The 25,601-nt window shown below is 43.0% G+C and overlaps 1 protein-coding gene across 1 annotated transcript; it reads left to right on the forward strand.

Annotated features, from left to right (window-relative positions):
- Positions 1 to 1,968: 1,968 nt before the first annotated feature.
- On the forward strand, positions 1,969 to 25,180 carry LOC116616309 (major antigen). The gene is made up of 14 exons (XM_032378378.2): positions 1,969 to 2,124; positions 5,463 to 5,714; positions 6,078 to 6,236; positions 7,493 to 7,594; positions 7,683 to 7,829; positions 10,675 to 10,905; positions 11,369 to 11,515; positions 11,641 to 11,817; positions 13,212 to 13,316; positions 13,721 to 13,927; positions 14,096 to 14,287; positions 15,148 to 15,441; positions 16,354 to 16,549; positions 17,283 to 25,180. Exons 2-14 carry the CDS (start codon positions 5,631 to 5,633, stop codon positions 23,861 to 23,863), a joined length of 8,622 nt encoding a protein of 2,873 aa, XP_032234269.2. The 5' UTR covers positions 1,969 to 2,124; positions 5,463 to 5,630; the 3' UTR covers positions 23,864 to 25,180.
- The last annotated feature ends 421 nt before the right edge of the window (positions 25,181 to 25,601 follow it).

The raw sequence follows: 25,601 nt of genomic DNA on the forward strand, positions 1-25,601 counted from the left end.
GTTGGAATCAATGACAGAAAAACATGATCGTGAGGTTAGTGGACTCAGTCACTTATGCTGAAAGGGGTGAACCTGCGTTGTGGGCAGCCCATGATTAGTAACTCTTGTAATACGACCGTTTTAACGATCTTAACAGTGCTTAGTGACGCACTGAGACCTTGATGTGCCGAAGGACTTCTTAAAACGATATGTTTACTTTTCTTGTCTATCATACCAAGAGTTAGGAGGAATCAACCGAGGACTGCTATTTACAGACTGTCTACTTTCAATTTCCAGGCTTTCCATACTCAATTTTCTGCCGCCCATGAATGACATTTTTTTTCCCACGTCCTCTAGCTGCAGTGTTCAGTCACCGTATCACCAGCCTGTCTTGCTGTGTCTAGATATCGATAGGACAAAAGAAATGCATGCAAAAATGATCACTTTGCACGAATTCTTAGCAATCGTTCACGCACATCAGGTCGACACGATAGTTTTTGCCGCATAAATGCGGTGGCATATGCGTTGAATACAGACACCTTGTCATCGTTAATATAATTTTCTTCGCGTTTGTGGGCATAAGGGTGGAATGACCTTAAAATCGGTTTGTTTGTAGCTGCTCATGATTGCTCTAGACTTATGATATTTATGCAAAGATTAAAATCTAGATTAGCAACGCGTCGTGAGTTACGAGCTTTCACGGAATTAGCAAATCACTCATTTGGAAATGAAACCATTCGATTAAGAAATAACTGTGGCTTTGTACAGTCTTTGTAAACTGATCTTAACTCTTGTGAAGTAATAACAGGATTATCTTTTAGATATTACTTTTATGTCGTTATGCCATTGCGAGCTGATCATATGACGATGAGGTAAAAGAACAGTTTGCTGATGAATTCTTCTACCGTAACGTAATCAAAACACTGTACAACACTAAGCTGTAATTTCGTGCATTTCGAGCTTATTTTTCTGTTCAAATAGCGTTCCCCTGAATGCTATTTCTATAAGAATTCTACTCTGCTTGGATGTGATAGTATTTTGACACGTAGCTTTCAGAATCAACAGAGGGGAACTAAGAATCAGGCATTTTATTTTCTCGCAATGACTCTGACAACGCCCCTCGAATACTATTATCATATTAAAGCACAGTTCCAAACAAGAATACTAAACATTATTAAACAACAAGCGCTCAATTACCTCATTTCAAGTCGATGTGGTTGATAATCTTTTTTTTTTCTGATCTTATTGTTGTGTCGTTAATATCAAGGCTGGTTTCCAACGACCTTCTTAGAGCGAAACGTTAATGAAATCCTTTCAAGTTCTCAGTTATTTTACATGTACCCCAAAACTCTGAGCATTTTAAAGACTAGATAAATTCCCGATTCAAACCCTGACATCTTTTCTGTTAAAGCTGTCTACAGTGGGGTCATAACATTTAGGATGGCGAACTTTGAGAGGAATTAAATGATATTGGTTAGAATCCATCCAAATCTACTTCTGACAAAACCCTATCAATGATGCAAAATACATCTTATATATAAACTTCCAGATTAGAAAAGCTTAGGTGGAATATGTTTAATCGATATATTCATTCATTAGACCATATATGTTAGCATATGTAAGTCCCATGCGTGTTTTGGTATATTAGGGTCAGAAGAGCTGCTACTGCATTAAGGATGGCGAACTCTGAGAGTAATTAAATGATATTGGTTAGAATCCATCCAAATCTACTTTTGACAAAACCCTATCAATGATGTAAAATACATCTTATAAATAAACTTCCAGATTAGAAAAGCTTAGGTGGAATATGTTTAATCGATATATTTATTCATTAGACCATATATGTTAGCATATGTAAGTCCCATGCGTGTTTTGGTATATTGGGGTCAGAAGAGCTGCTACTGCATTGGTCTATTCGTGCATAGTACTGTGCCCTTTTAGATGTCTCTTTGTCTCTATTATAATTTTTCTTGTTTGTGTGCCGGATAACTGGAGCATATCGACGATGGAATAATTAGTCTTTACGACGCGAGACTTCTTTATTCCGGCTCACTCGCTGGGGAATGAGGCTCGGGGTTGCTCTTGCAGTCAGGTTCAAAAATCTTTGAAACTAGGCAGAAGCGACTTGAAGTGCGGATAACTTAGGTAAGTGTGAGGTTTATCTTGCTCTCGGGTGCTAAGTAGAGTCATTTTGCTAAGTAAATAAGGTGCTGTAAAACACTTTTTGGAGTTGAGTAGCACAGTGGGGCGGGGGCTATGCATTTTAGATGAATGTTGCAAAATATCACGATAAACACGAAGGCTATCTCTAACGGATCGAATTTTTTCATAGCCATTGGAGAAGTCGTTAAGTCTTTGTCCTTAAGATGTTTCATATATTGAGGTCATAATCTTTTAGGGGTTTATAATGAAAAGGAAGTGAGATTTTGTCAAGATTCAAATTTAGAATCGTAATTTAGAATCTCGGCTCATTTCCAGTATCAACGTATAAATCTTTTAACACCTCAATAGTCAGTAAAAATACAGAAAAATTTCTGAAAAAAAATATGGAGTTTTTATGCAGCAAATTCTTAAGTAAATAGTGCAAACCCATGCATGCGTATCAAAGAGGAATAGTAAATCATTCTTTGCATAGTTTTAAAAAACTGTATGTCTTATAATGTTCGATCAGTCATATTGCAGCACTCAGAATTTGTTTGTTTTAGCTCACATTCTTGTTTTCGTGAGTAAACATTAGACGAAGAAAGTCCTTAAAGAAATTAGATATCTCATCAACCTCTTTAAAGGGTTTGTTAAAATCTTATAATCGGTATAAGTCGGTAAATACTTATGGATTCATGAGAATGCTTGAAAGTGGTCAAGGGAATAAATACTATCTAAAAGAAAGTTTCAAAAGTATTTCCTAATTACTTTTAGTAAACAATATACCATTTCGTTTTGTTTTGACTAAGCACTGCATATTTTATTTCCAGGCGGTTCATCTGTTTTTAATAGGTCTTAACAACAATATGTATTTTAAAATTGAGGTGAAGCTCTCACAATGGAATTCTTGAAAAAAAATAAAACGAAATATTTGAACGTTTACTTGAATATTTCCTTTTGAATTAAGCTCAATAGAATCTCATTTTTCCTAAAAAGGATAGAAACTGATTACGACTGAGCTGCGAATTTGCTAGAGTAGCAATACCTCTGAGTCATGCGGAGTCATTCTTATGCTATGTTACGATGAATTATGCGCACTTGCGAGTTGTTATGGGTTTTAAGAGCTGAAAAGCGTTGCTATGTGAAGCTATGCTGCGGAGTGTATATGTTCGGCGTCATTGAGCAAGGTACCCCGTGCTTTTACATTAAAAATAATTTTTGCGTTTTAAAAACAAATACACGAATAATAATTCACAGCGAGACAAATGCATAAAACAAACCAACAATTTAAAAACTCAAAAGGGCTGGCTTTAAAAATATTCTTAAATTACCTAATTGGATAAAACAATAAATTGTTAATGAACTGAAATGACATGCATTTTCGCTTATAAAGTTGAGTATCCGTATATGTTAACTGCCTATTTTTGCCATGTGATTTAACATTTTGCAACTTCTGGTTCCTATTTAAGACGGTTATCTATTGACCGTATCGAAGGTGCTCGACTAGCGTGCAATAGCTCACATTCCAGAAGGATTCGAGAAGCTTCTTACCTAATCCAGTTTTGTAAGAGCATTCGACACCTCGATCAAAGCAGAGAATAAGGCTGAGTAGAAAAGGGTGCATTTGTGGGCTTTTTATTGATGCATGGACAAAGAGAAGAATACATTCTTTTTTAACAAATGCGGAGCAAAGACTAGGTATACTTTTTTGTTGTGACTCTTTTTGGCCATTTTACGTAGCAGGTTATTGAGACAATGAAAATTGATTAAAGATCCATTGAATTTTAAGCCCGTAATACTACAAGCCTTTTTATGAGAGTACTCAAAATGTCAGCCTTTGATCGTGGTTTTAATGGGAGTCAAATTAATACGCGCCTTTGCCTATGCATCATGGCATGCCCCCAAGGCGAAAACAGCTATTGGTTTCAAAGGGACGCCCTTTTACGCTACGGGAACTAAGAAGATTCATGAAGCAGAGGGCATAACTACTGTCAATGAAAAGTCAATGTAAAGTACAGAAACAGGGTCATAAATAGCATCGGAAATTAGTCGCTATCTTTCTCAGTGTCTGACCCCGTCTGTGTGTCTTATTTGATCTGTAATATCGATAGCATTGTTAAATTGAAGTGCAAGAAAAGATGCTAAAGATATCTCGAGTGTTACGAGCGGAATGCGTTAAGTGACGAGTGTGTGACAGGGACGTGACGCGGCATGCAAGATATGACTAACAGGGGCAGGGTGGGGAGGTGATCGTATTTGACAGTTAAATGAGTGAAGTGACGAGTGTGTGACAGTGACGTGACGCGGCGTGCAAGATATGACTAACAGGTGGGGAGGTAATCGTATTTGACAGTTAAATGAGTGAAGTGACGAGTGTGTGACAGTGACGTGACGCGGCGTGCAAGATATGACTAACAGGGGCAGAGTGGGGAGGTTATCGTATTTGACAGTTAAATGAGTGAAGTGACGAGTGTGTGACAGTGACGTGACGCGGCGTGCAAGATATGACTAACAGTGGCAGAGTAGGGAGGTGATCGTATTTGACTGTTAATGAGTGAAGTGACGAGTGAGTGATAGTGACGTGACGCGGCGTACATAGAGTCTTACGAAATGAAGCGGCTTTTGTACATGAGGAAGTGTGGGGAGTTTATGATATTTTGAGTGTTATGAGTTGAGTTTATCTCGAGTGCGTGACAGTGATGTGACGATGCTTGTGTAAATACTTTTGAAAGAAGAGGGCGGCGGATGGATAATGAGGATAAACCTTGAAGGTGACGCTAAACTGCGTGACAAAAAGTGTTAACGCTAATTTGACGTTGTACAAGAAGTTTACTTCTTGTTTTCTGGAGATGTCAAAAGTCTAAGTGAAGACAAAAAGCTCTACATCCGGTTTAAAGACGGTTGCAGCTTTTCGCGTCGTCATTGACTACTATTCAAGCGAGATGAATACTTGCTTATCAAAATTCAATGTTAATCTAGTTTAAAGTGAGTATATTCGTCAATAAAACATTATTTTGTCGGACAAATAAGGCTCGAGGTTTTAACGTTTCCTGTTGCATCTGCCTTTGCTTGATTCGGGCAAAACTAGGACAGCAATGTGCACGCTTCCGGTATTTTCCTCAGAAAGGATATATCAGGCGTATTTTTTTTTTATGCAACAACATCGAAGTCAGTTAGCTCTGGTATAGCTTCGCAGCGGTTCGTGTTTGCTAGTCAAAGAGTTGTAGTTTATAAAATCGTGCACTTATTAGTCACTAGATTAGATTCAAAGGATTGACTTTTGGCGCCAAGCTCAAGTTTTTTTATTTAAAGTAAGTCTAACAATGAACACGGAATTTCAGTTCCAGAAACTACAGCTTCACATCGAAAGCCTAGAGCAGCAGAAGCGAAGAAACGAGGAGCAGTTTCGCACTGCACGCCGGGAAAACAGACGCCTCCAAGAAGAGACAAACGCGGCAAAGAGACAGATAAGCGAGCGGGACTGGCGCCTAGAGGCCTTAGACCGCGACATGGATAGCAAATCACGTGAGATTGCGCAACTGCGCAAGGACAAGCTCCAGTTGGAGCGGGAAAACCAGGAATTGAAGAGCGAGGTAATACGTCGCACCCTATTTGTTTGAATCAATTTCCAATTTCCAATTCAACTTTGTTTTTTACACGTTATGTAAGTAAAACCACGTTAGTGAAAAGGTTGTTCCTAGTAACTGTTCCGTAGCTAGACATCCAGGGCCTCAGTCAATTAAACGTCTCCTTCCAAATATATGGAAAACCTGCTCGGTAGTGCCACCAGGGGGCATGTGCCCCCTCCCAATATTTTTAAAAAATATGAGGGAATGACAAGTAGGGGCATGGCTGTGCCCCCCCCTCCCCCCCAATATTTTCTTACGTGTCCTGCTACGGCTCTCTGCTTATAAGCTTTGGTCATATTACCGATACTTGTTTGTGTTATTTCTCAGCTCAAGTCGCACCACGAGGCTTTTGACATTCGCAAACTTCAGGGTAAAGGTGACGACGAGTACACGGTCACACGCGATGAGATGCTCAAAGTCGAGAAGAGCTACAACCAGATGGCGGCGGAGAAGGAGGAGCTGCACAATGACTACATCGAGATGCAGGTAGTTCACGCTACACTCAGCGCACTTTAAAACATCTCGGTCAGCCCCCGTTTTACCAAGCAAAATACCCTAGAGGTACTTTGTCATTTGCATTAAATTTATCCTCTACTCACGAATTGAATATACACTAGATAGATAAGTACGATTGCGCGCGTATTTAGTGCGACGAAGACTCGCACGCATACTAGAACTATATCGAGATATTTCTTTAACATTTGCTCATAATATTTGCTAAGATAATAAATGCGGCCAGAACACAAGTCTGACGCAGTCCGAGTACTCGAACATACGCGGCAAAGTAGGACTAGGACGGCACAGATCCCACTTACTACGATGCACTCGACGATACATTAATCAAACCCTTAGCGCGCATCCGGTACAAATACGCGCGCTTTAATATCTCCTTCATTTCTTAATGTATTAGTCTTTTTGGAGTAGCTTCTCAACGCTTAAAACAAACTGTCATCTTTTATCCTTAAGATATACTTGACTGAAGCACTTGAATAAGAATATTTCTTAAAAAGTAGTTTTAGAAATGTTTATTAAAGTGCTGACTTAATTGGCGTCCTCTACTACTCGATTACCTAAACGTCTCGGGTAAAAGAGATTCTTGGTGTTTTTAGCAGACTATGATGTGAAAATATTTATACAGACACAAATCGATTTTTATATTGTACGCTATGTGTGCACGATAGTGCAAGGATGGGAGTCACCTAAATCTGGCCTTGTCATATTAAATTAATGCATATGAGAGTTGAAGAAACACGGAGCCAGCAAGGTTAAGGCCTTGTCGAGTCCATCAAGAAAGACTCTAAATTAATTTTTTAGTTGTCACATCGAAGGTCGATTACTACGTGAAATTACTTATGACTCAAGCGTACCATGCACAAAGAGCAGCAGCTGCGAGGGTGCCTCGAATTCTTACCCATAACCTGGAAACCGGTGAATTATCTGAATTGACCCAATAAATGCTACAGTAAATCTGCTGACCCGGTGAAAAAAAAAATATAAAAAACCAATGCCCCAACCACCACGCCCTAAAAACAATCACTATCTAGACTTAGTTGTTGCTACAGAGAAGTGTGTAAGGGGGTGTAGTGGGCGTGTCTATGGGTGTGCTATGGTGGTACGTAATTGACTACTACAGGCATAAGATCTTTTGGTCTGGCGGCTATCTGTAACCACGGAATTCTTCATTCTTTGGACTCCCTTCCCCTTAAAAGCAGTCATTTGACTTTGATGACTTCGTGTTTCAGCGCAAGCTGGAGGAGCTCTGGCAGGATAATGAGAAGTACAAGAAAGAGATCGAGTCTCAAAAGAAGACGAACCAACTGATGAAAGCCAAGTACGACGCTCAGGTAAAACCATTTTCCTTTTCGTACATTTACAGTTACACGTGCATCGCCTTTCGTTTTTAGCTTTTTCACCTTGTGTTTTTGCCCGTAGGTCGATGGCTTGAACAAGCAGAAAATCGATCTTAAGAACACGGTCGAGAAGCTTCGAGCGGAACTCAAGAAGAGCAAGGAAAGAATTGGCGGACTGGAGGGGGATGTCAAGGAGAACCAGAACAGGGCCAACGCCCTTCAGCAAGAGGTACGGCTACTAATCAGTGACATTACTAGGCTAGGGACCGACGCCCTAAAAGGCAGGGAGAACCAGGCGAGAGCCAATGCCCTTTAAAAAGGGGTACGGGTACTTATCGGAGCCATCGCACAGAATCCAGCGCCCAAAAGGCAAGGGTAAAACTCTAAGGTTACGACGGAAGACCGGAAGGTATTGATGGAGTATATAATGGGGGCATAATTGTAAAATCGCCTTTAAGTGTAATACTGCTCATAAATGCAATAGCGCGCATTAATGTAAATAAATAAAAAGCTAGCTATAAATGTAATATTTATCGTAAGTGTAATAATAATTTTAAAAGTAAGCAAACATACATGCCTTTATGTTAGATGGCCGTCTAAGTCTATAAAAAGAAAAACAAAGCGAGTAAGGAGTTAATCGTGGCTTTCTGGTAAGTTGCAAATGCTTTTGCATTTTTTGTGTTACGCTTTCTACTTTTTAATTAACGCCATCTCTAATGGCCTCCACTTGCCACTGGAAAATTGATATACATTTTCTTTTTGGGCAAAGTTATCGATGAGACCTATGTCATCATCAATATGGTCATCAATGTCGTCACATATTGAACCCGACCCAGACCCCGAACCACCTCCCTTGAGACCTAGAAGGCGTGGTTGCATGTCCACGTGTCTACCGTGTCGAAGTCGAAGAAGGGTACGGCTGCCAATTCATGGTTCCAACATGTCAATCACGCGCTCGCGATTAGCCAATCCGCAAAGAGGTGGCGTAATAGCAACCTTGTGGTTCCAAAATGTCCCACAAAAAATGTTTTACATTGGCAATCGATGACAAAAACGATGGGTTTGGGTTTTCGCAATGTTTTTCACAGTCCTAGGAGTTTGTGGTATTGACTTCTACTGCTCAAAGAGCATGGATCGGGGAAGGGAGAAAGGGCAGAGTCGTACTCAATGGCTAACGCATCCATTCCACTGATGCGTTAAATGCATATCCGTGGTTTTCTACATTTTTTGCGCCGTGGGCGTGAAACCGAGGTCAGGGGTCAAAATTGTAAACAAGATGGCGAAGTTTGCCCCCGACGAGTCGCAAAGAGTTGTGGAAAGACATGGTGAAGGTGAATTGTGTGCTTCTCATGAAGAATTTAATCTAGCTGGATAAACAAGACAAGTCTACGACTATCCGACCAGTTAAAAGTAATGGTGTTTTGCTTTCCAGGCTCGCTAGAAAACCCCTAAAAACCTCAATTGTTTTTTCTCGCCTTATAAAAGATTTCTGTAGATGGGGCAACATGGCTTCCATTGCGTCACCTCTATTCTGATTGGCTACCGCGTCCGGCTGATTGACAGGTCGGAACTTTGAATAGGGACATAAAGATACGACGACGGTCAAAAGGGCGGCAACGGTACAAAACAACAAGGCGAGGAGAAAAAAAGTTTTGTATTTTTCCTGGTCACACCGTCCTTCGACGTCTTCGAATCTCGGAGGTCCCTTCTTTCAGCAGTCGAGCCTCTATTCAAGGGGCACCTTACCCTAGGGGCCAGGCCTTGTGTCCCTTGTATAAAGGTGTCCCTTGTTTATTTCGGTGCCAAAATGATCTCTTGAATGCTCTTGAATGAGGTATCCCTTAGACGAGGGGTGTCCCTTGTGTAGTGGTTCTACTGTTCTACATTTATAGTTACCATGGTTACTACATAGGGAAAAAGCAACGCATTTGAAGCTATCTCTGACAGCAGAGTCTTGGTATCTATCTTGGTATCTAATTGTGTTTTTAATGGGCGCTGTGCTATTGTATTGTTAGATCAAAGAGCTTTTTATTTGCATTTATGATTGGTATTGCATTTATGGGCGACTGTTATTGTATTTATATTAGTTGTTATTACATTCATTATTTATTGCATTATATCACCGTTATCAAGTTTATGACTGACATTGTATGTACCTCTTTCTATTGGCAAAAGAGTAAAGGGGGGTAAGGAATGTGGGTAAGAAAAAATGATGGGGGATTAAGAATAGGGATAAGGGATAAGGAAGTCAAGTTAGTTCCGTAGGTAACTGGGTATAGTAATTTTCCAAATATTTTTTAAGGACTTCTCTTCAAGAAAAAAAAATACATGACTGCTCTCCTAAGTTCGAGATTAAACGCTAAGTTCGGATTAAACGCCACACCTATTGATCCCATTTTTTTGATCATGGATCTGATAAATGCCTGATATATCAATTATCACATGAGAATATACCAGGGCCACGACTCCACGGTCTCTACGAGGTCATCTTAAAAGAGTGGTGACACTGATTTGCGGAGTCAAAAAAATGATTCCGCGATCTTTAGGTTTTCATCTAGAGGGAGCGTTGATAACGGCGGGGCGAAAAACAAAGAATCTTGTATACACAATTGATAGAATTTCATCGCGCCTTACGCCAATGTTGAGTAGTTCATGCGACATGGATCATGACACCCTCTCGACCCAAGTTAAAATATAAGACCGTGACGCGCACTAACATCATCGAGTCACGCAATATTGATCATGTCACTCTCTTGGGTCTCGTGACGCGTCTAAAAACAAGTTTCAACCGAGTTACACAATAAAGGATCCTCGCGCGCACTATCATCATCGAGTAATGCGATATGTAAACGAGTAACGCTTTGTAAACGAGTAAACCATCTCCTAAATAGACCTCGCGCACTTCAGTCCTCGAGTCACGCGACATAAAGAGAAGGGTAACACAACATTTACCAGAGCAATGCAAAAGACATGCCTTGAATTAAAGAATATCGTATACCTTGGTTAAGGGTTTTAGCGTAAATCTGTTTTGGCTGGGAAGAATCTAAATGGTTCTTGGAAATCTCCACGCACAGGTTAATTCCAAGAATGAGCACATCGACAAGCTTCAAGACCGCATCATGAGCTTGGAAGCTATCATCGATGGGCTGCGTCAGGATCTGTCCAAGAGCCAGACCAGCCTTGAGATCTCCGTCAAGCAGAGGGACAATCTACAGCACGAGCTCGCGTCCGCGAACAAGAACATCGAGGACCTGCAGGAGGCTTTGGAGGCGATGCGCGCCAAGAAGGATGATCTACAGAATGAGGTAAGAGGAGGGTGCAAAGAGGGGAGGTTAGGGGTGGGGTAGGAATCATAACAAGGGGGTGGAGAGGGGGAGAGATGCGCGCGAAGAAGGACGATTTGCAGGATGAGGTGAGAGAAGGATGAAGGGAGGTCAGACGAGGGATAGGGGTCAAGGTGTTGGAGGAAGAGGCGAAGGAGATAAGAGCTGTAGATGGAAAGGATCAGGATGTGGAAAGAGAGGATAGGTGAAAGATGAGAAGGAAACCTAAGAATGAGGTAAGAAGCAGTTGGCGGCGGAAAAAAGGGAAAAGAGCAAGAAAAAAATCATAAAAGGGGATGGTTGGTTGGAGATGGAAGGGAGCTGGGGGAAAAAGGAAGGAAAAGGACAGCTTTAGAGACGATATCTGTAGCGTCCATCACGGTATAAGTTGAGGGGTCTGTTCATAGATGATATATTCTTACACTCCTACATCATTGTACTCCAGGTGTTCCTTCTGAAGCGAAAGCTGAACAACTCTGAAGACGCTTACCAGAAGGCTCAGGACAAGATCAGCAACATGCAGCAAAGCGAGCGTGCGTACAAGCAGAAGATCGCTGACCTAGAGGCTGAGCTCGCGGCCGCACGTAACCAGGTAAAGTGAATAAATAATTTGGTCAAAGCATTTTGTGTTTTGCGGACTCTAAACCACGACAATTGCTCTTTGCTTTATGAGAATTCCGTTACAGCCTACTCCTCGTAATGAACGTTTTTATTTAGATCATCCAACTCGAAAACGAACTCAAGTTGGCTCGTTCCCAGCCTCCCGAGAACAAGTATGATGTCATCACGGTTCAGAATGTCGAGTCCGTCGAGGCCGGACCACCTGGGGACTGGGGAGTGGACCCGCAAGAGATCGAGCTGCTAAACCAAGACAAGCTCATGCTGCAACAGAAGGTACATGGGAGGAGAGGCTTGGTAGACTAGGTTCAGAGCAGTAGCGGTGATTCTCGGTCGAGCAGGTCTGGGGCTGTATAGGAACGCTGACATTTCTATGAAAATCGCTGGTGCAAAGCATTAGAAACTTGTTTCCTGCGTACACTTTCATTTCACATTCGGAGTTATATTTTGTCAATTTACGTAATTGTTTTACGTAAACTCGCGATACCTTAATTATTAAAAGTACAACCCTCTACGACTGCCATTAGTTAAAAAATGCCAGAACCTTCTCTTTTCAACAAGAAACAAAACGTTCATTAAAATAGTGGTCCCGTTGGACCCAATTTGTTTGCTTGCAAAAAGGACAAAAGTTAGGATAATTAGCCAAAGACAAGGGGTATTCTAAGTCGATGTAATCTTTTCGGTATTGTTTCATAGCGGGTCAAATTAAATGCATGCGCATTTTTCCGCGGCACTCAATCGTCACTCAATCTAGGAATGTTTGCGAAGAGGCCGTTGATATAAGAGGTTTTTTCATACGTTTTTTTATGCGTATGATGCTCTATTATTGATTCAGCTAAAATACATTTACTATAATTCGTTGTTTAATTGAAAGTTCTGAAATCAATTCCTCTACAAATCTGTATATTGCATTCAAGGTTTTCGGTATTTCGTGGGATTACAGAGAAAGAGACCTTTTCACGACTCAACCAATAGGATTGCAGCGAGTTTTACACTGATTTACCTACATTCTATGCATAGTTACAATAATTAGATGGAATTAAAACTTAATTGGAACTATCATGTTTTTTACCATATGAAAGCAATGGCATTTGAATTTAACGTTTAATAACATACCTATATACCAAAATATTCGGAAGAGCTGAATGGTCTACATAACAGTGTGTGGTTTGCCATGTAGTACGTACCATAAATGGGTGTCAGCGCATAAAACTAATTCTCTATTTCTTCTGTTTTCGCTTCTGCTTATGGTAAAACTTTCGTAACCTGCACAACCTACGCAAGGCGGCGCTTTTGAGTAACTTTGGACTCTGATATTGTTCGCACATCATTCTTCTCCCGCGCTGTTTTTTTCTCGTGACAAAGTGTGAACCGGTCCTAAAAATCTACAAATTATACAAAGGGTAAAATTTTTGTTTTTCACACGTTCAAGGCAGTAAGCGTCATGTCAGTATAAGCGCCCTTTATTAACGAATACAATAACGAATTAATGTCGTAACGTTTGGCGCCTCTCATATTTTGCAAGAGTATGCTTTTTTCTTATCTTTGTTGTTCTTGTCCTAAAGTATTTGTCAACAAGTTGTTTGTTTGTTAACTGAGCTTCTTTGCTCTGACATACCCTTGTTGTTTGAACTGTGTTTATCAATAACTTCTTATTTATCTATTGACAGGTCTCTGAGCTAGAAACCATTGTCCATCGTTACGAGATCGAGAACGCTGACCTTGACAGTAAGACGCGCAACTCCAAGGGACACCAAACCAAGCTTGAGTGCCAGGTAGGATTTGTGGGAGCCCTGTGGCAAATAAGCCATTGAGGAATCATGGGAATCCTGTGGCAAATATGCATTTGAAGATTCACGGGAAGCCTGTGGCAAATATACCTTTGAAAGAACCTTGGGAAGCCTGTGGCGCTTTTTTTGTAGCTTGACGGAGCCCCTAGATCCCATTAGCCGTTGTTTATTTTTATGGAGCCAGTGAAGTGAGCTCGTATATTTTTTTACTCAGTTTCTTTCCCGCCACCCACATGAGCCCGCAAAGATCTTTTCGGTGACCGGGTGGCCGTCATAGGTTGATTGGGGGCATTGCGTCTAGGGAAGCACATGGGTACCCTGTGGTCCCGTTTCAAATAAAAACGCGGGATTCCTGTGTTTGCTTCCTAATCGCTTTCCTTTGTTTGCAGGTTGAGAGTTTGACGAAGCAGAAGGCGAGTCTGACGGCGGAGCTCGAGGCTGAACGCGCCAACATGCTGCGCATGAAGACCGATATGTCGAACCTTCAGGCGCGTCTGAACCCTGCGGAGAAAGCCCTAGAACAGTCGCGCAAGGAGGGAGCCAAGAAAGACAAGACCATCGAAGACCTGAAGAACAAGAACTCGGAACTGGAACAGGTATGCTTATGCTGTGGTTGCCCGTTGCTTGTTCCGCTATTCTTTCTCCGCGGAATGCTGGATTTCTAAAAAAAGTCAGTAAAAGAAGATGAAGGCCCACTAAGTCTCGATGAAACTTAGCACGAGCTTCTGGTTACACTTACTTAGTTGTGTTGTCTCGTTTTTCAGAACGTACAAAACCTGAACAATGAGATCATCAAGCTGGAGGCGAAGCTCGAGGCCTTGCAGCTTGAGAACAACAAACTCCACGAGGACTCGCTTGAGGTGAAGCGTACGATCGGCGACCTGGAGAGCGATTACAAGATGAGCATGGACGAGAAGGACAACGCGCATAACGAGGCCAAAAACACGGCAAAGAGGGTACGCACAGGGGGGTGGGGACAGGAAAGGTCCTGGGGTTTTGGTTAACGTAACATAAGGACAGAGACGATCGAAGTTTATGAAATGGTGGAAAAGAATGTCGCATAAAATGTCATCAATAACATGGCAAAAAGGTTAGGGGGTATGGTGGGGGAGGTCGCAAGGGTAAGGGAACGGTCAAGGGGGTGGAGGTAACATGGGGTAAGTGTAGGGTGGGGTAAAGGGGGTGGAGGTTACATGGGGTAAGTGTAGGGTGAAGTCAAGGGGGTGGAGGTTACATGGGGTAAGTGTAGGGTGGGGTCAAGGGGGTAGAGGTTACATGGGTTAAGTGTAGGGTGGGGTCAAGGGGGTGGAGGTTACATGGGGTAAGTGTAGGGTGGGGTCAAGGGGGTGGAGGTTACATGGGTTAAGTGTAGGGTGGGGTCAAGGGGGTAGAGGTTACATGGGGTAAGTGTAGGGTGGGGTCAAGGGGGTGGAGGTTACATGGGGTAAGTGTAGGGTGGGGTCAAGGGGGTGGAGGTTACATGGGGTAAGGGGAATAATTAAAGTATAGAGATTGGACGAAGTTGTGTCCTATAGGAAGAGGCCATGAACACGCTGAAGCAGGTACGGGGATTGGGTAGGGTTGCAGGGTGTTAGGGGTGATGGAAATGAGGGAAATCATTGAAGAATTGGTAACATTTTGAGCGGAGACAGCAGCTTAGCAGGGAAGGATAGATCGGGGTCGAAGCGCGATCAGGGAGCACGCTAAGGGAATAATGAGAACTTCAGTAACGAGTAAGTAAATAAAAAAAAGCGTGATTATCCCCTCTATTCATTATTTTTTTATTATTAATTATTCATTATCTTCAATATTCCAGGTATTCGAACTGGAGTCTAAGCTTGCGCAGTCCGAACAGGCGCGGAACGACCTTCAAGCCCAGGTCCACTCGCTTCAACAGAAGCTCAACAGCCTGGAGGACGAGTTGGACCGTTCGCAGAAGGAGCGCGCTCTTTACGAGAGCGAGGCTAACGACTTGAACCAGACGAGCATGAAGCATCGTGACGACGCCACCAGCACACGCAAACAGGTGATGGAGCTCCAGGGAGTGATTGACAGCTTACGAAGCTCCATTGCCGAGAAGGACGAGACAATCGACCATCTTAGGAACAAGGTATGTGTTAGTCTTTAATTTATTCATTTAATTTATTCAACCTGCACAGCCTCACACATTTTCCTGAGGTAACATTGAATGCTGTCGCTTTACGCTAGTAAAATACTAGAAAAATACTGCTGGCTTACACGCACTTCCAAGACTCCCTATATTTCTAGTTCTCGATTGCTTTCTAGTCTTTCAATTTCTTTTTAACTCGGGTGAATGTTAAAAAACGAGCCTTGCCCTGGTCATGTTTGAGAGTCTGTTTGACTCAGACAGATATAAGCTAGCACTGGTTTAAGCCTTAAAAAAAAAACACAGTATTCGTTTAACGATTTGTCGATAAGACATGAAGATTGCCAAGGCTTCAGATAAATGAGCTGTGCCGCATAATGCGTTATTGGAGTGGGAGGGGACTAAAGGGCGGAAGACATGCTAAAAGGTTAATAATTTATTCGAATCGTGACTTGGAGCTGGCACCAAACATCACATCATCCAATTTTTGCTAACTATAAATATTTTTTTCACATGCATATCGATTATCAGCTTTTTGGTGTAATTCAGTATCTTTTATTATTATTTTTTTTAGTTTTTTGTGTGCTTCTTATATTCATCTTATCAACAAAAAAGATCATAGACAAAACAAACGATTGCACTTGTCTAGTGAAGTCGCTCATGACAATCAACTATTTGTCTCGCCAAAAAGCTGACTGTCACGAGCTTTCATTCATCGTTTGTTCGATGCTGCATGTAGTCAGTTGTTTGAAGAATGACTTTTTGACGTGAAATGCAAAATTCGAGATTGACGGATGGATTGCGGTCTTCTAATGCGTCGCAAACCTGTGCAAAATTAGGATTAAATAGGATGGTATCTATGAAAGACCAATGCGTTATATTCTTAACAGAACTAACTGAACTATTATTTCGCAGGTTAGGGATCTTAACGAAGACATCGACGAAGCAAAGACAGACCTGGCTGAAGCAGAGGCGAAGTACAACGCCCGGGAAGACGATCTGAAGAACCTTCAGCGTAAGGTGGACTCTCAAGACGCCGAGATCGAGCACTTGAACGCTCTGCTGGAACGCACTACCAAGGAGCGCAATGATGCCGAGGTCCAAATCGCAGGTAAGACATACAGAAAGAATGGATAAACTAAATTAGCATTCTTCGCGGCTCAAACTGCAAAATATATTGCAAAAACAATAACTTTAACATTGGCTTACTAGATTAAATGGTTAAAAATGCTAGAATGATTTTAGATAAGCCGATGCGAATGGATTTTTATAATGGTCCTACTGTCGCTACGAAGACAAAATGGCGGTTGACAGAGACAATTCAAAGCTCACGCACAGTGTTCTCAAACGCATAGAGTCGTCTGTATTGTTATTGGTGTATTATTGAAGCTTTAAGCACTAATGGGTTATTATCACATGCGAAGGAGATCAAATGACGTGGAGACGAAGGGCGCTTGCCCTGCGAGTGAAAAAAAGCTCGAGACGTATGTTCAGAAGGGTGGTCCCTTGTTTCTTCTCCGTCTCCACATTAATGTATTTGTCACCGATTGTTTCCGTCTCCATCCGTTACCTTCATTATCTCTGTTTCCTTCGCTTGTAAAAACCCGGTCTTAAAGGCTACGGTTATAAAGAACCTTGGTGTTCAGTGGCTTTGAGCGGTTTCATTGTCCTTCTTCGCAAGTTTTAACGCATTGAGCGTTGTACACACGAGTCAGGTTCCAAAAGCCGGCTCAAGAGACTTGAGGCCGAAATAAAATTAATTGGCTCGCAACTGGCTTTGACCAGAGTCTTACCAAACGCATTGAACGTTGCACACAGGTACTCATCTTAACTTGTTTTCTTAGGTCTTTTGGAGAAACTCAAGAACCTTGAGGGTCTGAGGCGTGAGATTAAGGTGGAGAGCGCACCTCTGTCTTTGAGTGCCAACTTCGGTCAACGCTCCCCTGAGCTAGAAAAAGAGTTATCCGCCCTTCGTCAGAAGGTACACAAGCTCGAGAAGGATAACGAGGCTCAGCGAAACAACATCGCACGTCTGGAGAGTGACATGCAAGACAAGGAAGACCAGATTGACGCCTTGAATAGAGAGCTGGATGGCAAGGGTACGAGTGATGCTGACCTGAGAAAGGAGGTGATTGAGCTGAGGACGAAGAACAAGACGCTTGAACGAGATGTCGATGAACTTCTTGATGATAAGAAGGACTTACAAGAAGAGCTGGCGGATCTTAGGCCAAAGGTCGAGAAACTGCAGACCCAGCTGGATGCGACCACGACACAAAGGGACGACCTAAAGAACGCTCTCGCTGATGCCAATAACACCATCCTTAAGCTGAAGGAGGAATTGAACAACGCGGAGATGAGGGCTTCGCAGCAAGAGAAGGCGAACAGCAGTCTCGGAAAACTCGTGAAGAAGCACGAGAACACGATCGCTGACCTTATGCAGCAGCTGAAGGAAGCCGAGGCAGATGTAGAGTCTCTAAGACGCGAGCTTGTCTCTGTCAACGCAAAGAATGATCTGTTGAACCAAGAGAAGAAAGATCTTGTGAAGAAGATCAATGACCTGAAAAAGAGGATCACTGAGCTGGAATTAATTATAAACACGCTCAAGGACGAAAAAGAAGCGTTGGAGCAAGACGTCAACTCGATGTCTTATAAGATCAGCAATCTGGAAACCAAGGTCAAGAACTTGGAGAAAGAGAAGGCGTTTTACCAGAAGGAGAGCGAGGAATTGGAAGCAAAGAACCGTAGAATGAAGAACGAGATCCTGCAGCTTCAGAACCAGCTCAAGGACAAAGAACGCATGTGCGAGAACCTAGCAGCAGAGGCCAAGCAACTTGAGGCTTCTAATAACGCGTTAAAGAGGGACAAGAAAGCGCTAGAAGACGAGATCAATCTGCTCAAGATGCAGCTCGAATCCAGCAAACACGCCAACGAAGTCAGCCAGGAAAGGATCAGGGAACTTCTAGCGCAGCTCGAGAGAGCTTCGATGCAAGTAGCCGCCCCTGTCAGTGTGAGCGTTGTAGAATCCGCCCCGACAATGATGTTTGAAGAGCCGCTGCAGTCAGAGCCTGATGATCGCATTTACGAGCTGGAAGCGCTGTTGAAAGCAAGCAAGGAACGGGAGGCAGCGCTTAGGCAGGAACTTAACGGCTACAACGCCAAACTGAACAAGCTTGAGGCTGAGAACCAGTATTTGAATGAACGCTTGATCGAAATCCAACACGACAATGCTGTTCTTGAGAGGAAGCTTCGCGAGGCAGAACAAGCTTTGAGCAAAGCCAATCTCGAAAAGGAAGAGTTGAAAAAGCAAATCAATGACTTGAGCTCTAGGGTCACCGCGCTCGAGAATCAGACCGAGGAAGATGCCGTTGAGAAGAAATCGCTAAAGAATCAACTTGATAAGGTGAACAAGAGGGTGACTGAGCACCAGGATGAGCTTATGAATCTGGATCAGTCTCTAGTGGAACACAAGATCGCTGTTGATGCACACACCAAGGAGAAGACCCAGAGAGAGGCACTGTTAGATAAGCTGAGAGCCACAAAAGACTACTTGGAAGAACAGAATGAATCTCTAAAGGCAAGTTTGGATGCGGCGCGAGATTCAAACGACCTTCTCAAAGCTGATCAATCAAAGCTGCTGAAGGAAATCGCGGACTTGAAGAACGATAAGAATCAGCTGAAGCAAGCCAATCAGAAGCTTGGGCACGATAGGGAGCGCGCCGTGGAGGACGCCAAGGACGCTTTTGCTAAGATTAAAGATCTCGAGAAGCAGCTTGAAGATGCGATCGAGAAGCGAAAACATGCCGAGCAAGAAAGTGATGAGCTTGAAGCGGATTTGCAAAAACTGAAGGACGAGCTTGCGAGTACAAAGCGACACATTGCAGACCTTCAAGACAAACACGAGGCACTCAAAGATGAGCTTGACAAGACAGAGGATGAAAATGATGCGCTTAGAGACAAGAAGAAGGAGTTGGAGGCGGAGATCGAGGAGCTGAAGAGAAAACTTGCCGAGTCGGAGTTAAACATCCCGATCCAGCAACCGATAGTCGAAGCTCAGAATGTACAGATCGTACAGTCTAGCCCAGATTTTGATTTCGGCGATTCAGACGAACTCAGGCGTCTACAGGAAGATAACATCAGCCTCAGACACAAGAACAGCGAGCTTGAAGCTGAAAGCAAGTTGGCTGACGATAAGAGAAAGGACCTCAATGACCAGCTGGTCGGATGCCATGGAAAGATCTCCAAGCTCGAGTCGCAGCTGAATGTTGCCAATCAAAGGAAGTTTGAGCTTGAGAAAGCATTGGATGAGGCTAACAAAGAGCTGAAGCCCTTGAGTGATAAGTACGACCGGGCATCTCGAGACCTTGATATCTTACAGAAGACATTGGATGATACCCAGAGCAGGCTGGCCAACGCCGAGATGACTCTTGATGCAGAAACAAGCAAGAAGAAACAGCTTCAGGAAGACCTTGATGATGCTATGGAGGATCTTCATGAAAAAGATACAGAGCTAAACAAGACCAAACGAAAGCTTCAAGAGCTACAAGCCATCCTTGAGAGCGGCAACGGTGACTCGAACCACAAGGATGAGCTCATTGAGAACTTGAAAAAGGAAATTGAGAGTCAAGAGAAGGAGATAAAAAAGCTCCGAAGGGACGTGCTGTCCGCGCAGAATTCTTTAGATCAGAGCATGCAGAAGAGAGACGAGCTCGACAAGGCACTATTTGTTGCGAAGCAGCAGCTATCCGATGACGAGCTGACGATTGGCAACCTCCAGCAGGAAAATGAGTTCCTGAATGAGAGTCTCAAGGACACTCACGAGCGTAATGTCGAGCTTGAGCACGAACTGGCGAAAGCAAGGAAAGAATGTGCCTCCCTTAGGTCTCAACTGGATGAAAACAACATTCGCATGAGGAAGGCCACTGAAGAAGCCGACATCTTGCAGAGACGGGTGACGGAGTTGCAGGCCCTGATTGATGCGTTAAATAAAGATATTCTTGATCGCGATACAATCATTAATCAGCTCCGATCAGGAAGCAGCAACGTCGGCGACGAGATAAACGCTTTGAAGAAGAAGGTGGCTAAGTACAGAGATGACTACCAGAAGAGCCAAGACGAGGTTGCAATGCTACAGCTCAAGCTGCGTGAAAGGAATGTCAGTGTGGTGCCGAGCGAGAGTAGGATTACAATCTTCCAGCAAGACAACGAGAAACTCAAGAACGAGCTGGCAAATGCCCAAGCGATGGCTGCTGACCAGAAGGCAAACTACCAGAACGCACAGAGGGAGATCGAAAGGCTCCAACTAGAGCTTGTTACTGCTACACAAAAACTAAACCATATGGAAGCCAGAAACGAAGCCCTTGAGGATGAAAGAGAACGACTGAAGAAGGATAATAGCGCTCTTCAAAAGGAAGTCTCGAGTCTGAAGATTCAACTCGATGCTTTGAAACACGAGAACAATAAGCTTCAAAACGAGCTTACATTGCTGCAGAAGAAGCTGCAAGCTCTGCAACAACAGCTTGCCAACGCAGAGGGCAAAAAAGGAAGAAAGGGCAAAGAAGGCATCAGTGCAAAGAAGGTTGAAGATCTGGAGTCATCCTACCAGAGTGCCCTTCGCGAGAAAGAGGGTGCCAAAGGTGATCTTTTTATTCTAAAGCAAAAGGTCTCCAAGCTTGAGAGCGACCTCGCTGAAAATGAGAGAGAGAATGAGGCCTTGGAGCACAGCCTTGAGTGCCGAGACAAGAGAATCTCCGAACTGGAGAACAGTCTCAAGAGTGCACAAGACAACCACATGGCGGACAAAAACGAGATGCTTCAATGGCGTAAGAGATGCGCTCAAGCCGAGCAGGATCTTCAGGCAAGCAAGAACCAGCAGACTCGCCTTGAACAGCAAAAGGCAAACCTTGAACAGAAGATCAAGCACCTTGAAGACGATCTAGAGCAAGCAAACAAGAGGATTGACGTCCTAGAGAATGCTCTAGCCGACCAAGATAGCGAGTCAAAGTATGGGGAATTCCTCGACCAAGAAAATCGCATCGCTGAGCTCGAGTCATCGCTCAAAGCGGCACTAGAAGGGAAAGCTAAAGCAGAGGCGGAGTTGCAGAAAAACAAGAGCAAAATCTGGGATTTGGAGGATGACGTTAAGATGCTTGAGCTGAAGGTAGACCAACTGCAGAAAATGCTTGCAGAGACGAACAAGTTGAATGACAAACTAAAGAAAGACCTCAATAATTTAAAGAGAACCTCGTGGGACCAACGTAACAACTACAGCGTTGTAAAGAAAGAATCAGACATCCACAAGAACAAGGTAGAGATGGCCGAGAAAGAGCGTGATGAGTTGGAGAGCGAGCTTAACCGGCTGCGCAAGGAGCTGGCGGATGTGCGCGCACAGAGAGAAAAGCTAAACGTGGAGAAGAACGATCTAAAGGTGTCACTTCACAAAACAAAGAGCCATCTTGCCGAAGAGGAGATGGAAAATGAGAAGCTTGTTAAAGAGAATGAGATTCTGAAGGTCGAGTTGGAGCAACTGAAGAAGGAAATGATGGCATTGAAGGTAGAGATGGAGAATATGCAGATGGCGCCTGTGCAAGTCGCGACAGTCGAAGCCGTAGAAAGCAGTCCTTTTGACTTTGATGAGCTGGATGGGGCCAAGCGTGACCGAGACAAGTACCAGCTTGAGAAAGAAGAAGCCGAGAAGAGACTCCAAAGCTATGAAGATGAGCTTAATGAGAAGCAGAAGCAGAAGGAGAAAGCGGAAGATAACTTAAAGGCTCTGAAAAAGAGGATCTCCGATCTGGAAGTTGATAATAAGAACCTGGAGACTGCTCGCGACAACGCAGTCTACGAGCGAGATATTGCAAATCAGAAGTTTGTAGAGCAGAGAACGGACAATGAGGTCCTGAAGGAGGAGAAAGAGAAGCTTCTTATGCAGTTGAAAGATTTGCAGAACGAGGTAGCTCGTCTAGAGAACCAGCTCGAAGATCTCAAGAAAAGGAATGCTGATTACGAGAAACTGCTGGCAAAATCAGGCAACAAGGACGACCTTCTGGAAAATCTGCGAAAGAGAAACAAACAACGTGAAAACGAGCTCCAGAAACAGATCGCCGACCTACAGAGGAAGCTTAACGAGGCAGAAAGCAAGATAAGAACTGCAGACGAGAAAGTACAAGATGCCGAGAACGAGCGAGACGACATGGAACATCGCAACAAACAGCTACGCGACGACGTTGTCAACTTTCAGTCAAGAATCACAGAGCTTGAGCACAAGAAGAAGAAAGCTGACGAAAAGATTGAGGAACAGGAAGACGAGATCCATGAACTCTTGGACAAGCTTGGAGGTATGTCTCAGACTGATGGCGGTGATTCGTCCGACTTGGAATCGCAAATCGAGCGTTTGAAGCGAAGCAATGTCAGACTTGAAGATCAGAACAAGCAGAAAGATGCAGAGATCAATAGCCTGCGCGAACAGCTTGACGAGTACAGAAACAGGCTGGAAAAGGGAACCGGTGATTTGGAGATTCATCTTAGAAATATCGGGGACAAGAGCGAAATCTACCGCAAGGACGCGCTTGACAAAGGTAATACCATAGAAAAACTACGCGCCGAGAAGCTCCAAGATGAAATCGAGATCGAGAATTTGAAAGCGGAGCTGGAGTCTTTGAGAAATGAGAACGCAGAGAACGAAAAAGAAATCAGCCACCTCGAAGAGGATGCAAACAAGCTTGGCGAGGACAAGAACGAGCTTGAGAACAAAATAATTGAGCTGACAAACCAATACAAGCTCAAGCTCGCAGAACTCGAAAACGAAAACGATCTCCGCAATTCAAGAGTAAAGAACCTTGAGAACCTGTGCAAGAAGTACGAGAAACAGATCCAGGAGCTCCGAGAGCACAATGCAGTTGCCTTTGACCCATCTTCGTCAACAACACTCATCTTAGACGTGGACAAGCGCGGCAGAAAACCAAACCGCTACGTGTCCTACACAGAGAGCATGATGGAGCCCCAGAACCGCAGCCTTTACCGCCCCAAGAGCCAGGAATTCAGCTTTGAGAAAAGCAAGACCGCACCCGTTAGCGAGAGGGTCCAGCCTTCCAAGTCTGACTCAGGGAGGGTAGAGTCGGCTCCAACTAGGAACGGGAACGCGAAGATCGACGATAGCATTGATGTCGATGTGAGTGTCGGAGGTCGTGAACGGCCAAGGTCCGGCGGCAGGAGAAGAGTAGATGAGAGCATCGTAGCACCTTCGGTAGCCAGGCGTGACAAGTCGAGCCCTGACGATGGCCCAATGAGCAGCACCAGGATCGACGAAGACGAGGCGCGTGCCAAGCGACGAGAGGCGCGCGAAGCACGACGGTCCCGTACACGCGATAAGGATGACGGGAAGGAGTCATCACGTGATAGAAGTAAGGAGGAGTGCAAGAACCAGTAAGCAGAAAAATGAGTCTTCACTTTCGAACACTGAGAGACTAAGAGAATGACTTCCCTCACATCAAAACTAACACGTTCTACAAGAATATGACGCCTTTTCGTATTAAAGCACGGGGGAAATACCACGTGTTTATCACGTGATAACCTTCCTGTACCCTTATTTTTTACATAAATAATCAAGAACAAAATCAAAAACGGAGAAATACAAATAAGTCGTACTTAGGATATACTCGACGCTTGCGACACATTAAAAGTTAAGTAACCATACTCAACCTATGTGTATAAGTTTATCTGTATATCCTAAAACCAGCATCTCCCGAACTATCTGAGCCGAATATTTCTTAAACCCAGCGAGTTTTAAAGAAAGAGCTCGGGTTTTTTGGGGTTTTAGGATGTATAGATAGCTTCACGCACACATTAGCACAAGCACCAGCATCTTGATAACATTTCAACAGTTTCGCCCCCTCCTAATAGACGAAGGTCTTACCCCCTACCAAGCAAAGTTGCATAGCACGCGATAATTGCCAAACTAAGCGGAATGACATTTGTAATAACCTTCAGACAAAATGGCCGCCATCTGATTTCCCTCTAAAGAAAGGACAATAGCACAACGGCAACACAAGAAAATCTTTAAAGAAGAAAATCGTTACTAAACAATGAAATGGAGCAAATGCTGAGGCTTTTAGCGGCAAAAGGACGTTTTTCTGTTGTTTTAAGTTTTTGTCTAAAAATTTTCTTTCAAAAAAGGGAAAACAAAATGGCGCCCAATAGGTGCACACTCCCGTTTAACTTCTGAAATGCTAATGTGAACAAGGTGCTGTGAAAACACGTAAAATTGCAAGGAGTCAACGAATATTAACAGTAATGGGTTATTGAACAAGAATAAATGACCTCGCCTGAGTGCCGGTGATTACGTACCGCCTAGCGGACGGTATTTTATAAGAATCGACCTAACTTACAACTAGGCTTGATCACTGATAGCCTCGTTAAGAAAACTTTAATTAAGACCATAGGGGACTGTATTTTTTGCATCCTTCATCTTTTTCTATAAATTAGTTAACTGAAAGTCACTTGGAATGAGCAGATTTCCAGAACACGACGGTGATAAATTTGCTTACAATCAAATGTAATTTAGATAGTACTCACCAACCGTCAATGCTATAACTAAATAATGATGTATACTTAGTTGATAAGACATTAAGTCATACAAAAAGTTAGCACTACAGAAAGATGTAATGTTAGGTTTTTCATTTATATTAAAGGTAATTGTAATTCAACCGCCATTGATTAGCGCATTTAATAAATACGATTTTGGTTATTCTGTTGATTAGTTGTGCCTGAATAAGTAACAATGCGATCAGACGAGTTTTACATAAATCCTAGTTCCTAGCCATCTCCTCTATTTAAACCCTGGACCACGGAAAATTAGTGACGTCTCTCCTTTAATTAAAGGTCCTTTCACACAAATATTTTTCTCTTTTTTCTCAAAGCTTTTCTCTTTTTTTAATCCAGAAATGCACGCGCGAGAGTGCTTATAAGAGATATAGACTAAGTTATTTTTAAAGAATATCTGTCAGAAGTCATAGCATATAAAACAAAAAGCAATTGAGAGAAAGCATCAATTTTTATCGACTGATTTTCATTTTAGGTAGATTGCGATATGTTTTATTAAATTTGAAGTGAAAAATAAATCTTTGTTTTCAGATGTTTTAGAGTTTCTCATTTAGAGTCTCATCGAT

This window comes from Nematostella vectensis, chromosome 9, assembly GCF_932526225.1.
Source record: "Nematostella vectensis chromosome 9, jaNemVect1.1, whole genome shotgun sequence".
NCBI lineage: Eukaryota > Metazoa > Cnidaria > Anthozoa > Actiniaria > Edwardsiidae > Nematostella > Nematostella vectensis.

What these genes read in the sequence shown, in the direction of transcription:
- LOC116616309 (XM_032378378.2), top strand. Translation starts at nt 5,631, where the DNA reads ATGGATAGCAAATCACGTGAGATTGCGCAACTGCGCAAGGACAAGCTC. An exon ending in ATGACTACATCGAGATGCAG is followed by an intron (nt 6,237 to 7,492) that starts GTAGTTCACGCT and finishes TTCGTGTTTCAG; the next exon opens with CGCAAGCTGGAGGAGCTCTG. An exon ending in TCGCGGCCGCACGTAACCAG is followed by an intron (nt 11,516 to 11,640) that starts GTAAAGTGAATA and finishes GTTTTTATTTAG; the next exon opens with ATCATCCAACTCGAAAACGA.